We start from the raw sequence: 12,543 nt of genomic DNA on the forward strand, positions 1-12,543 counted from the left end.
GAGAGAGAGAGAGAGAGAGGGACAAAAGTAAAAAGGAAATCAGCTATAGGACATGCTAAGAGACCCCAGATTTCAATTAACCCCTTGTTAAAGTCAACTAAAAACATCGCAAACCAATGCAGCTCCACCTTCCTGAAAGGACTCTTTCCAGCCAAGGAGGCCAGTCTCTCTTCCTGATCTTGCTGGAGCTCTTGTTTGGCAAGGCAATGACCATATAGAAACAGCACCATTCAGATTAGGACGGACTAGAAAATTTTCTATTTCTGCTTTTTTTTTTTTTTTTTCTAGATGTGCAGTGAAATGAAAATGCTTTTTTTGAGATCCTTGAATATAAATCCTCTACGTTTTAAAAACGTCTTTTTTTTTTTTTTTCTTCAGTACTCCTAAGGTCATTGAATAGTGTATGTTGGGTTTTGGGTTTTGTTTTAATTCTAGTAAAATCCCATGATTGTCTTCACAGTGTTGCTACCATATCACCTTGTCGTTAAAACAGACTTCGTGCATTTCATGGAGCATTCGTTTCTTGATTCAGTTTTCATTGACTGGGTCGTTAAATACTTTAGTTTCGGAGTTCAACATTATAATTTCCCACTTTCTCCAAGAGGAAAAAAAAAAATACATCTGAATGAATGTTCCTCATGCCTCAATGGGGCTGGCTACCATGCTGTTAGGTGTATCTGGGAGTTGAGAGGACATCGATGCTACTTCACTGCCAGTGGAATTAGAGCCTGGTCCTCCTTCTGAAAAATTGACCTGCATGGAAGGTTGAGAAATAAATAAAGGAGGCTGTAATAGTATCCATAAAAAATAAACTCATCATATTGTGTATGTATGTGCAAATGTTTGTGTAAATAGATGGACATGTAGATACATATGTAATAGAATTTTAACAGGCTTTTAGAAAGCCTATGAAGAAAAATTGAAAAGAAATTCACTTTTCCATCTTCTCAAAGACCTGTTTTAACTCAAACTGAATTCCCAATTCCCAACATTATGTTGCATTAAATTATTTAAGAACAAATGTGTTTCCCACTCTAAAATGGTATCACAACTCTACCATGCATGCTCTAAATAAAATAATCCTGCTGGCAACATGTTGCCCTGGGAGCAGGTGAGTTCTCAGTCTCTAGGCATCAAAACCTCTCATTTTGAGTTAGAAAATTCAGATCAAGTGACTGGGAGATGCAGAAAATAACTCCTTAGAGGACTCACAGTATGGGTTTTCCTCCTTGGTCCTGCTGCTTCTTTCTCCCCGTCCCTCCACCCCCAGTCACCCAATGGAGCTCTTCTTTCATAGAGGAGATCCATATATTATAATGTGCTCATATGATAAATATCTGGCTCTTTTAAAAGGAAAAGCACTGTAGTACCGTTGTAAACCTCCTTAGGTGACCACGCCGGATCCCTGCCTCAGCTTCCCCTCTACTGCTCTTACCTAACACTAAAGTTTCAGAAGGTGCAAACATCTGGCTGTCCTGAGCCCTCTCCTTACCTTCCTTCAGGATTTTGTTCAAACAACTTATCAGATTAATAACTTTAACTTAAGCTCTTTTTCTAGTTTCAAAGTCTACCTACCTTCCTTTCTACTCTGTTAAACTTTCCCATTGTGAGGTCAATGGATGGACTTCTCAAATTTGCCTACCGTTTGCCTGGCCCACTTACAGACGAGCCTGGGGCCAAGCCCTTGAATCACTTGCCTCTGGCCCTTTACTAACTGATGATACCCAGGAAGTAAATGCCCTCTGGGTAAACAGGAGGGTAAAAAACTGTCCTTTACTAGTGCTTTAGCTTTACTGCTCCAGGGTGGATCATGCTTTTAGGATAGAGCTTCCTGTTTTATAAGATAGGATTTCATAGGGTTGATGACACTAAGAAAAAAATTGTAAGCCAGATGTGGTGGCACATGCCTATAATCCCAACAACTTGAGAGGCTGAGTCAGAAGAATCACAAGCTAGAGACCAGTCTCAGTAATATAGCAAGACTCTCAGCCACTTAGTGAGACTGTCTCAAAATAAAAACAAAAAGGACTGGGGATGTACTTAATGTTAAAAAGGAAAGAAAAGGACTCTTAAGTATATGTACATACCATATTACAAAGGACACATACTTAATATTTTTATTTATCTTGACCTTTTAAGTCTTTTGGATGTTAAAAGGTGAAATAATTATCTTTTCTGGATGTATAAAATGTATTAATGCTAAAATAGGTTTCCCAGGATTAAATAAGTACTCTGACTGGTAAAGATATAAATGCCACCACAATATATGACTATGTGACATCTGAACTCATATACTTAAAAAATGTTTAAGCAGTCTTTTTTACCCAAGAAAGGGATACAGTAATAAAAAGTGTCGGTCAACTATTTGAATAATTAATATCTTTCCTGATGTATTTGAAAATTGTACCTAGACATGTGCCTGCTGCTTATCAATAACATTGATTATATATTATAACATTGCATATGTATTATAATCACTTTGAACTGAGCTCTGAAATATCCTGTTCTCTAGATGTTGAAGAGGGAACAAACGTAATGATTGTTGAATCAAATGACAAGGTGATCTCTAAAGTCCCTGCAAACTCTAAAAGTCTACAGTGCCCAATTTTGCAGCCCTATGCATCTCTTTTCACCCAAGTCATCTAGTTGGGTACCTTGAAGTTAATCCCCAAAAGCACATCTGACAAAAAAAAAAAAAAAAAAAAAAAAAAAAAAAAAATTCAACCTATGGAGTCAAATTACGCAGTCTCATTAAAACAAGAGGTTTGTTTTCCTCGCATTAGCCCCCCTTCTCTTTACTACCACACCCCCTCTCCTCTCCCCCAACCCTGGGGTCAGGGACTACCCTCCCCCAGAATCTTTCAGTATGTGACAGTTAAACCAGAATCCCCTTTCTGTTGGGAATTCACTCTTCTCTGTCTGTGAGCTGACACTTACCAGTTGCTGAAAAGCGGGTTGATCTATGTCACTCTGCAAGGCGAAGTCGCTCAGTACTTTCCAAGGCGGCTGGTAACTTTGCACCTCAACTGGGTTAGCCTGCAAGCCACCGTCGTGCCTCTCTGGACTGGCAGCTACCATGGGAGTTCCTGTCATCCCCTGGATATTCTGTGAATGACCCCCCCATCCCAACATGTTAATGAGCAAACTCCCTCCCTCCATTGTCTGCACAGGCTAAGCAAATATACCTGGGTATTATCTTATCTCTATAGTGGCCCTTTATTGACTCAGTTAATCTGCTGTACCTATGGATATGAGCTGGATTTCAGTTTTGTTTTTCTACTTCTGTAGTCTGTTCTACTTGGTCTACCTAGACCTTCTTGAAACAAATTCTACTTTGATTGTCATTTTCCCCCTTCCTTTAGAAGCTGATCCCCAATTCCAACTATGGGCTTTCACAAGCCAAATTTTCTCCCTTCTGCCTTAGGACATGGTGGATCTGGGCAGTTTCAGTCAGTTGCAGATTTTCTCCAAGCAGCATTCCTCCCAGAGCTAGCCCCCACTCCCCAGCTTTTGAGTCTGGCAGCTATTGTGCTATTATACACTAACCAACTTACAAAGTACCCTGGCTAGCCTGCCAAGTTTAATGACAGCAGGTTTTATGGCATTTAAAAATAGGGCCAAGTAGTAAAAAGAAAGAAAAAAAAAAAAAGGAAAGAAATAAACTCTTTAGCTTAACTTAACCAGGAAGCCTGCAGTGGGGTGCTGCCCTGAATAATAGTGCCAGTGGCCTGACGCCTTTGTGGAGGTCTAGGCTCCACCAGGAGTGAAGGGTGCTCTGTAGTGGGGGTGGGGATCACTGAGGGGACCTTTCCAGCCTCAAGGTGGTGAAGATAGGCCCAGGAGGCTGGCAGCAGGACTAGTCCCCAGGTCCCAGGATCTAGACTGACACCTGAGGTGTTACTCCTTGTGAGGAATTGATTGTCCCCAATGCCTCATTGTCACCTACCTTTGGAGGGGGCAATTGAGTCCTTCAAGTTCATATGTTGGTCAGGGTAAGGGCCTGAGCCCACCCACCGGGATGTGAGCCCTATCACTTTGATAGGGGCCTCTCTAACCTGCCTCGTGCTCAGATCAGCACAAGGTGGGCAGCAGGGTGCCTCCCCCAGCCACTTTGATCTGTAGTTTGATGGAGCTGGGGATAGGAGGGCCACCCCATTGCACTTAAACTGGCGCAAACCAGATTAGACACACAAAGGCTCTGCACTTCCTCCTTCTGCTTGAGTTCCCTGCTTGGGCCCCAGGGCCACTCACAGTTTTGTCATTGGGTTGCTGCTGCTGTAGCTGCTTCATCATGATGCTCCGCTTCTTATCCTTGCACCGCTTGTTTTGAAACCAGACTCGGATCACACGGGGGCTGAGGCCTGTCATCTCCACTAGTTGCTCCTTCATGAGCGCATCAGGTCGGGGGTTGGCGGCATAGCAGGTCCGCAAGGTGTGCAGCTGTTTCTCGTTCAGCACAGTCCGCACACGGGTGGTCTTCTCTGGCTGCTTGTGGACATGGGGCCGCAGGGCCGGCTGCCGAGCAGAGATGGGCTCCGCTGTGGGGCAAGGGGCACCATGAGAACAGTCCAGGCCACTAGCTCACCAGCCAGCTAGGCCAGGCCGCTCAGGAGCTCTGGGGACAGCAGAGGTGGGGTGAGGAGGGTGCAAAGCAGAATAAAATCTCATTTGTGCTCTGTAATCTGCAGGGGTTAATGCTGAGTAATACAGGTCTGAACACAGCCCTCACCCCTGTTCATGTCAACACAGCCTCAGCCAAGGGAAGGGCGGCTCCGGATCAGTTCCCCCAGCTCACATCGAGGACGACATTTTCAGTCTTCCTTTTCCTCCTTCCTCCCCTTTCCCCATATCCAGACTGGGCCCAGATTACAATAAGCACCCCCATTTCCATACTGGGAGTTTCCTCTTGGGTGAAGGCCATAGAGGGTACCAGGGGAGGAAATACAGAACATCCTAGTGACAGTCAGAATGTCTGCAAAGGGAAGGTCCAGAATTCCGCTAGAAAGCCTTGAACTATATAGTCCCAGAGGACAGTCCTTTTAACAGGCAAAAATAAAAATAAAAATAAATAAATAAATCCCATATTTCGACCATCTCTCCAGTCCCTAGTCTTTTTAGTACTAAATCAAAATGGGATGTTCAATGTTCAGTAGAGGAGGGCTGACCCTGAGCGAAAGAAAACTGAAACTCTATTGAGCTGCATCCATTAGAGATAAACAACTGACTGGGAAACGCTGTGCTTACACACCCCAACCTCCAGTATTCTGGTCTCCTCTGTATTTCCCACCCTTGGCTTTGCCCTGATACAAGCTACTCACAAATCCCTCAGGACAGAATTCTTAAAGCTGCCAGTAAGGGACCAGTTGCGGGTAAGAGGGAAGAGCTGTCTCTTCCTCATCTCCAGTATAGTGGGTACTGATACTTTAAAACTACATGGTGTGGGGGAGGGGCAAGGGTTGCAAATCTACTGAGGACTAGAGGGCAGGTACAGAAACAGAGCCTTGGTACTGGCCAACTTTGCTCTGTTTCTACTCTCCTTTATAGGGAACTGACCCTCTGATCTATATGGTAGAAATCCTGCACCTTCCATGATCCCCTGGGGTCAGGCCAACACCTATGGGGTCAATTTAGAGCTACAGCAACAGGCTTGAAGATGAAATTCTCACCGAATCACATAGAATGAATGGTTTAAAGAGGCAGACTCCCTTTAAAATTCAATTACTGCAGATTAGCTTGTTGACAGTTTTAAATTACAGCTCTGCACTGTGGCCTGTAGTTATTAAGACCCTCTCTTTTCTGGGCCAATTCTCTTACAAAAGGATAAAGTAAAAATTTAAAAATGTTTCAGAGTGGGGAGTAATTCTCAAGGAAAAATAAATTTGGTAGGATAAATGACTTAGGGCTCTCTAAGCTTCCTTCAGTGGGTTAAAGGAAGCTCCAAGAGCCTAGGACTCCACCCCTTTAATTAGGCAGCTCAGAGAATACCTGGCGGGGAGCTGAAGCCCTTTTCAGTAAGCTATGGTTTGGAAGCCAGGGTAAACTGACAGTACTGTTTGGGCTTGTGTATACATGTGAGCACAAGTGGCATTGTATTCCTGTGTACCCATATATAGACACACAGACATGTAGGTGTGGTTGCGGCGTCAAGGCAGACAGTGTGTGTACTGAACCTTGCTGCAAAAGAGCAGAGCATGTATAACACTTCATTTAACTGCAAGTCTGGTGTTGCGATCACCCTGTGGCTACCAGGGTTGCTGTGGCCGCCAGGGCAGTGTCGGGCAGCACTGACTTAGCCCAGTGCTTCTGCCTCCCCAAGCGGGTCTGACTTAGGGCTGAGAAGTACCTGCCATTTGCAGCGGCCGTGCTGGATGCAAGGGACTGAGAGGGTCGCCGGCGCCCAAGCTGGCCCTCTCCACCACATCGTGGTCCGCACGGCAGAAGAGCCCATCTTCCCGCAGCGCAAACTCGTCCCCGGGGATAAGCTGGCGGCTGCAGGCCACACAGCGAAAACACTCGATGTGGTACACCTTGGAGCGGGCGCGCATCACGAAGTCATTCTTACTGAAGCCGATGCTGCACTTGGCGCATTTGATTCCGTACAACCTGCGTAGGGACCGACCAGGGGGAGAAGAGAAGAAGCATAAGGAGAGGGGATCACTTCAGGCAGGTACTGCCCTGGCCCAAGATCGTCAGTGATCTAGGCTGTAAGCCCCTGAGATGCCCAGAAAAATCAGTATTACCAAACAGAAGCATGGAAACGGGAGAATAGAAATGAAACCTCTCTCCTCTCCATTCCCTCCACCTCTTTCCTTCTCCTTCTTCCTCTCCCTTTTCCTTTCCCAAGAACCTGTGTCTCAGTTGGTACGTCTTAATTCAGAACACCCAACCCGAAACAAGGAAAATTCAACGATGGATTCAAAACCTTGGTCGCTGCTGGAGCAACCAGTCTCAGGGTTCTCCTTACAGATACTTGCCAGAAGGAATTCAGGGGCACTGTGGTGACCAGTAGCCCCCCACTTTTGTTTCCTTATTTCTCTATTTCAGTGGCTGGAAATATTCCTGATATTGCAAAAATTAAAAAAGGGGGGTGCCAGGGAGTGGGATTGTCACTCCACTTCATTGGGAACACATACAAATACACAAAATAACAAAATGAAACCTCTGAGGGTTCCCAGAGGTTCTGTACATTCATATCTTTATCCAACCAAAGGTTTTCCATAGGCAACAGTGTTAATGGAAAGTTCCCTCTCCATTCTTCCTTTTATTATTATTTTAAAAATCTGCATCTGCTCTCTCATCTTTTTCAAGTTGTGGAAACATCCACATCTATTTCAGTTTGCTTGAGAGCCAAGACCAATCTAAAAAATGAAAAGACTCACTTCTAAGGTCTTCCTCGGTGCTGTCTTTTCCTTACCAAGGGACTATCCTCATAGGTTCTATCTAAAGCTGCACTGCCTGGCCCTCTCAGTGTCTATCAGAATAACAGAAACCTGGCTATTCCTACAGAGAGAATGAAAGAAGGAGGAAAAGAGACACACAAAGCATGGAGGAGATTCTGAAAATTTTGAAATTCAAGTGGTCTCTCTGCTCTGCTTTTACAACTGCAGTATTTCCAAGGGTGAGTGCACAAGCGCGTGCACACACACAAACACAGAGTTAGTGGAGGAAAGTAAAAAAGCAATTGGGTTCTCCCACAGTTGTATGTATCCAGAATTAGGAACATGCAGGTCTGTGCAATTGAGCAAAGCAGTATCTCTATAGGAGTAAAGAAGTTCTTGGAGGTGCGGGTAAATTCTCCCTTTCCAGAATCTTGAGTTCACATGTCAGTCAAGGAAGAAAGAAAGAAAGAAAAAGGGAAAAGAAAACAGTTCATTTGTCAAAGGTTAGAAGGTAGATTCAAAAGTTTTCCTCCCTCCGCCTACCCAATGTGAGATCTTCCATTTTATAGGATGAGGACTTTGCCTATGACCAAACAATTTAGAAAATCCCTCCCCCTTCCTGTACCCCACTTCCCCTACTTCCTCCCACTATCCCCCTACGTATTAAAAAACCTCCCTCCCTGCACTGTTCAACTTTATCTATCAAGATTAAACTCCTCTTCACAATTTAAAAAAGAAGACGAGAATTGTGGATACTCTGTGAGCAGGAGAAAATTGTGACTGCATATTGAATCTTAATTAAACTTCAACAAAAGTTTTCAAGCTCCAAAAACACAACTTACAAAAACTAATTATTTATTAATAGCCACTGGAGAATTTTTTTAAATACCACTTAACATAACAGCAATGATAATATCTCTTCTGTTTGTTATTAAAACTAATACAATTTTCTTAGAAATTATACTGGCTTCCTAAGGGAGAAAACAAAGTTTCTGACATATCTACACAGGTCAGAGAAAACTTGAGACTAGCAAAGCCTCATGTAGAGTGAATTGAAAGAACAATAACAACACGAACTCAGAAAGTTCCTATGTAGTTTTAGTTGTGTCAGAATAGGCAATTCACTCATTTTATCAGTTACTAGATTTTAATGTGAGAAAGGAAGCTGTTCAATTATCTAAATATACCAATTGTTCCTAGACAGATGATGGGCAATTTGATCTGCTCTGTCTAATTCATCAGCTCAGATAAGATAAGAAAGAAAAGACAGTCAAATGTCACCAAAGGGTTAATATTTAAAAAGATTAAATTTCCGGTGGTTTTGCAAGGAATATTTCAGTTGGTTTTGAAATTTCCCAGGAAGGAATTCTTATCCTAATAGTAAAAGGGGCAATATGTCTATTTGCTTTTTCAAACTGCATCTCCAAACATGCTTCAAACTTTTATCTATCTCACTGACACCTCCAAAGAATTTTTAAGTCACTAATAAACAGGATTAAAATAAACAAACAAATAAATAAATAACGCTGTTCTATAAAGTGAAAATCGACCATATTTTAAAGTTTAGAATCCCAAACTTATTCATCTTTAAATGTTTTTGTTTATATTGGAAGGGGAAGGCAAAAGGAGGAAATATTTTGGACATCACAAATTCCAAGAGTAATTTACTAATACCACACAATTTATGATACCACTGTGAAGGGCTTTTTTCCCCCTAAAAAGTGAAATGAAAAGCGTATTTTTAAAACTACACTTAAAGGACAACTTTTGCATGCTACACTCCATTAAGGCAAACTTCCCCAAAAGACAAAGCCACACCAAATAACATAAATAAGAAATGGGGAGAGACAGAGAAATCTGACAAAATTAAGGAAGAAGAATAATGGCATACCTGATATAATCTCTTTTACAGTAGGTTTTCCCATCCCTAACAAAGCACGTACAGCTCTCGTCCAAATACTGATTACACTCTGCACATTTCAAACATGCCGCATGCCATTCCAAATCCGGAGAAACCCTCAGAATATACTGATCGTGAATTTGATTGCCGCAACCAACACATAGGGAAATCAGACGTTTTTCTGAAATGAAAATAAATACATGATTGACTAACCGTTTACTTCCTACAGAGATAAACACACTTTTAGTGTCGTTCTCTTATAGGGTGTACTCTGGGAGGTTTTTTTTCCTCCCTCCCCCCCTTTTTTTTAAGAGTATTGCACTTTGGGATGGTAATTGAAGTGTGCCATCAAAACCTTGACTCGTTTTAAAAAGGAGGTGGAATATATGTGAAATGCAGATTTGAATAGTCTACATTTGTAAGCCTAGCACGCAATCAAACCCGCTCATTTTGTATTTCCCCCCTCCTCCCTCTTTGCTATAATCATTGGGAAAGATTATGGATAAGTCAAGTCAAAGAAAAGGTTTTGACTAGAAGCGTTAAGTGAACGCAGGGATGTCTATATTTTCCATGAAGCACGCTCTTAAATAGCACATAGGACTGGATATTGTTAGCAAGAGCAGACATCAATACAGTTGTCACTCGTTCTCTTTTGCAAGTCTAATGCTAAATCATATCTCCGGGTATTGTATGTGCGGCAGACCTTTGCAACATAATAACCTTCTCCTAGAGCTCAGAATTCCGGAGGAGGAAATCACCGCTTAGCACCAGAAGGCTAGGCTTTGGGAGGACACACAGAATTCAAACACAAGGTAAGATCAGTTTCCCGAAGATCAGAACCGACAGCAAGCATGCAGGCGTGGCGGCAACAAGAAAAGCCACCTTTTCTTTCTCTCTGGGCAATGACTTCAACTCCGAAGAACCCTTTGCACCCGTGCCTAAGAGATACCCCCGCACAAGAACAGCAAACCGAGCCCCACAAGGTAAAATAGCCTCTTACTTTTTGGTGGATCTCCCATGTCTCCCATATCTGTGAGAGGGAGTAGTGTCCACAGTGAAATGGTGGTTGTACAGTTGGTGAACAGCCCACAGAGAGGATGCTGGAGCTGTGGCTAAATGGGAAATAGTGGACCCTGGGGTTGCCAAGGCTCAGAGCCGCTGCCCGGCTGCGCCGCGCCCTCGCAGATCCGGGAGTCCACTTTAAGCCGGCGGAGTTGGCGAAGCAGAGGCGCTGCGGCGGCGGCGGACTCGGCGCGGCTGGGGCACCTCTCTTCCTTATCTCTTACTCAAACTTCTCTGCTCCAACTCAGCTCCATCGCCATTGGTCTGACGCAGCGCGCGGGGACGTCAGGCGAGCGCCGCGCCCATTGGCTGCGGGGCGCGCGGCGCAGCTGTTCTGATTATCATATTTCAGCCTCGCCGCTGCTGAGTGCCACTGACCGCTCGGCGAGCCCGCGGGAGAGGATTAGGGCTCCCGAGGCAACTTGCTCGGGGCTCAGGCTGTTCTCCCCCGATGCTCGGGCTGCCTGGCTGCTCCGCTGCTCTGGCTTTTGGCTTCCCTTTCCTCCTCCTCCTCCTGCCCCTCCCTGCTCCTTCCCGGCTGCGCCGCCTGCGCGCTCGCCTCCTGTCGCGCTGCTCCTCCGCCCTGCGCTCCTGGGGTCCCCACAGTCAGCTGGCTGCGTTGAGCGCGGGTCTCACTTTTCTGCCGCCGGTGGCGAGTGGCTGGTGGGTAGGTCTTCGTGTTAACGAGGTCCCTCCTGGGCTTTAGGAAAAAGGGGAACTTGAAACAAGGGCGTTTAGCTCGGTTGGTCCCATGCTGCAGCGCACAGCCCAGGGCCTTGCGCGGCTTTGCTGCCGGGACTCCCGAACTGGCTGCCTACGGCTCGCTAGGGAAAGAAGAAACGGGAATGGGATGATTAGACACAGGAATTGTTCGCTGACTGCTACCCCATTACCCCGTCACCCCCACCTCAGATCTCCAAAAATCGTGGGGTGGGAGGAAAGGGGCTCTTCTTGCCGTAGCGGACAATCAGGTTGGAAACGCACAGGTAAAACGAAGTTGACACCGCGGACTGCCTCTCTTTTTGACCCGCGAGGTCTGCTTTTCAGTTTAACTCTAGAATTAAAGCGAAGCCAAAGAGCGCAATGATCTTCTGGTAGCCTAAAGTTTGTAAAGCGGTTTTATACTGTCCAGTTCCTCTCTGATGATCTCTTGCCCTGTTTTTAAGCAAACTCGCGCAATTAGCTAGTCCTGGTTTGATAATTATAAAGACAATTTTCCGTATATTTCTAGAGGTTTAAAAAGCTATATTAGTCTGGGGGCTCCAGTAGGAAGGAGTCTCTTATAGAAAAACAGTGAAATACCCATTTCACTGCATTAAGAGGGGATATAATCTTTTTCTCTCGGGAAACTACCTGGAAAGAGAAAGGACTGTTGGCTGCAAAGCCGGTAACTTTTCTCAATCTTTTTTACATGTTCCCATCATCTCTTACAGTTTCTCAAAGACAGAGTGAAGGAAGGCCACGAAGAACTCCTACATTTCTCCCAAAACTTATAAACAGCTATCCCTTATTTAGCGGTACTGCGAATTTTATCTTTAAAAGCCTACAAACACAAGCCGTAGAAGGTTTAACTTGGTATCTTGCAGCGGCGAGAAGATTCTGTGGGGTTAGGAAACTCCTTTCTTTGTATCTTTCACCAGATCTAACCCTTGATAAGACTTGTGAGCCCTCGGATGGCCGCAATGGCCGGGTTTGAACGGATATACCGCTCCAAAAAGCAACTAAAATGCGTGAGTTTCCTCCTGACATAGCTGGGGCTTTACCAAGAGTAGATAATATTATTTTTGTCTTGTTTATTTTGTTTTCTCTCAAAGAAGATTTCAAATTGGATCCTTTCTTTTCCATTCTTATTATGTTAACAAGGAATGGAGTTCGTGTGTGAAATTGAAAGTGTATTGATACAGGTTGATAAGTTTACCAGTTGTGTTTTGTTTTGTTTTAGTTCATGTTTCTAGTCTCTGGTGTATGCATGGAACCTTTTGTCAAGCTGATTCTGTAAAGCTGATATTGGTAATCGCTACACTAAGCAAGTCTCCCAGTGTATGGGCATGTTTCCCTTATAGATAACCAAGTTGACCCTAGTAAAAAAAAGATACCACCATAACACCAGAAAGTAAATAGAGGACTTGAACCAATGTATTCCCTCATACCATATTTATAACATGGAATTAAACACCAGAAACAGTCAGAAGCCTGGTGACT

At 44.1% G+C, this 12,543-nt stretch overlaps 1 protein-coding gene across 1 annotated transcript; it reads right to left on the reverse strand.

Moving 5' to 3' along the window:
- Positions 1-636: 636 nt before the first annotated feature.
- On the reverse strand, positions 637-10,369 carry ISL1 (ISL LIM homeobox 1; the record flags this gene model as incomplete). Its single annotated transcript, XM_079145818.1, has 6 exons — positions 10,280-10,369; positions 9,271-9,460; positions 6,344-6,603; positions 4,252-4,538; positions 2,938-3,105; positions 637-753 (listed from the first exon to the last, which is right to left on the reverse strand). Exons 1-6 carry the CDS (start codon positions 10,305-10,307, stop codon positions 637-639), a joined length of 1,050 nt encoding a protein of 349 aa, XP_079001944.1. The 5' UTR covers positions 10,308-10,369.
- Between the last annotated feature and the right edge of the window lie 2,174 nt (positions 10,370-12,543).

The sequence above is a fragment of the Sciurus vulgaris genome (genome assembly GCF_902686455.1).
Source record: "Sciurus vulgaris genome assembly, chromosome: 6".
Lineage (NCBI taxonomy): Eukaryota > Metazoa > Chordata > Mammalia > Rodentia > Sciuridae > Sciurus > Sciurus vulgaris.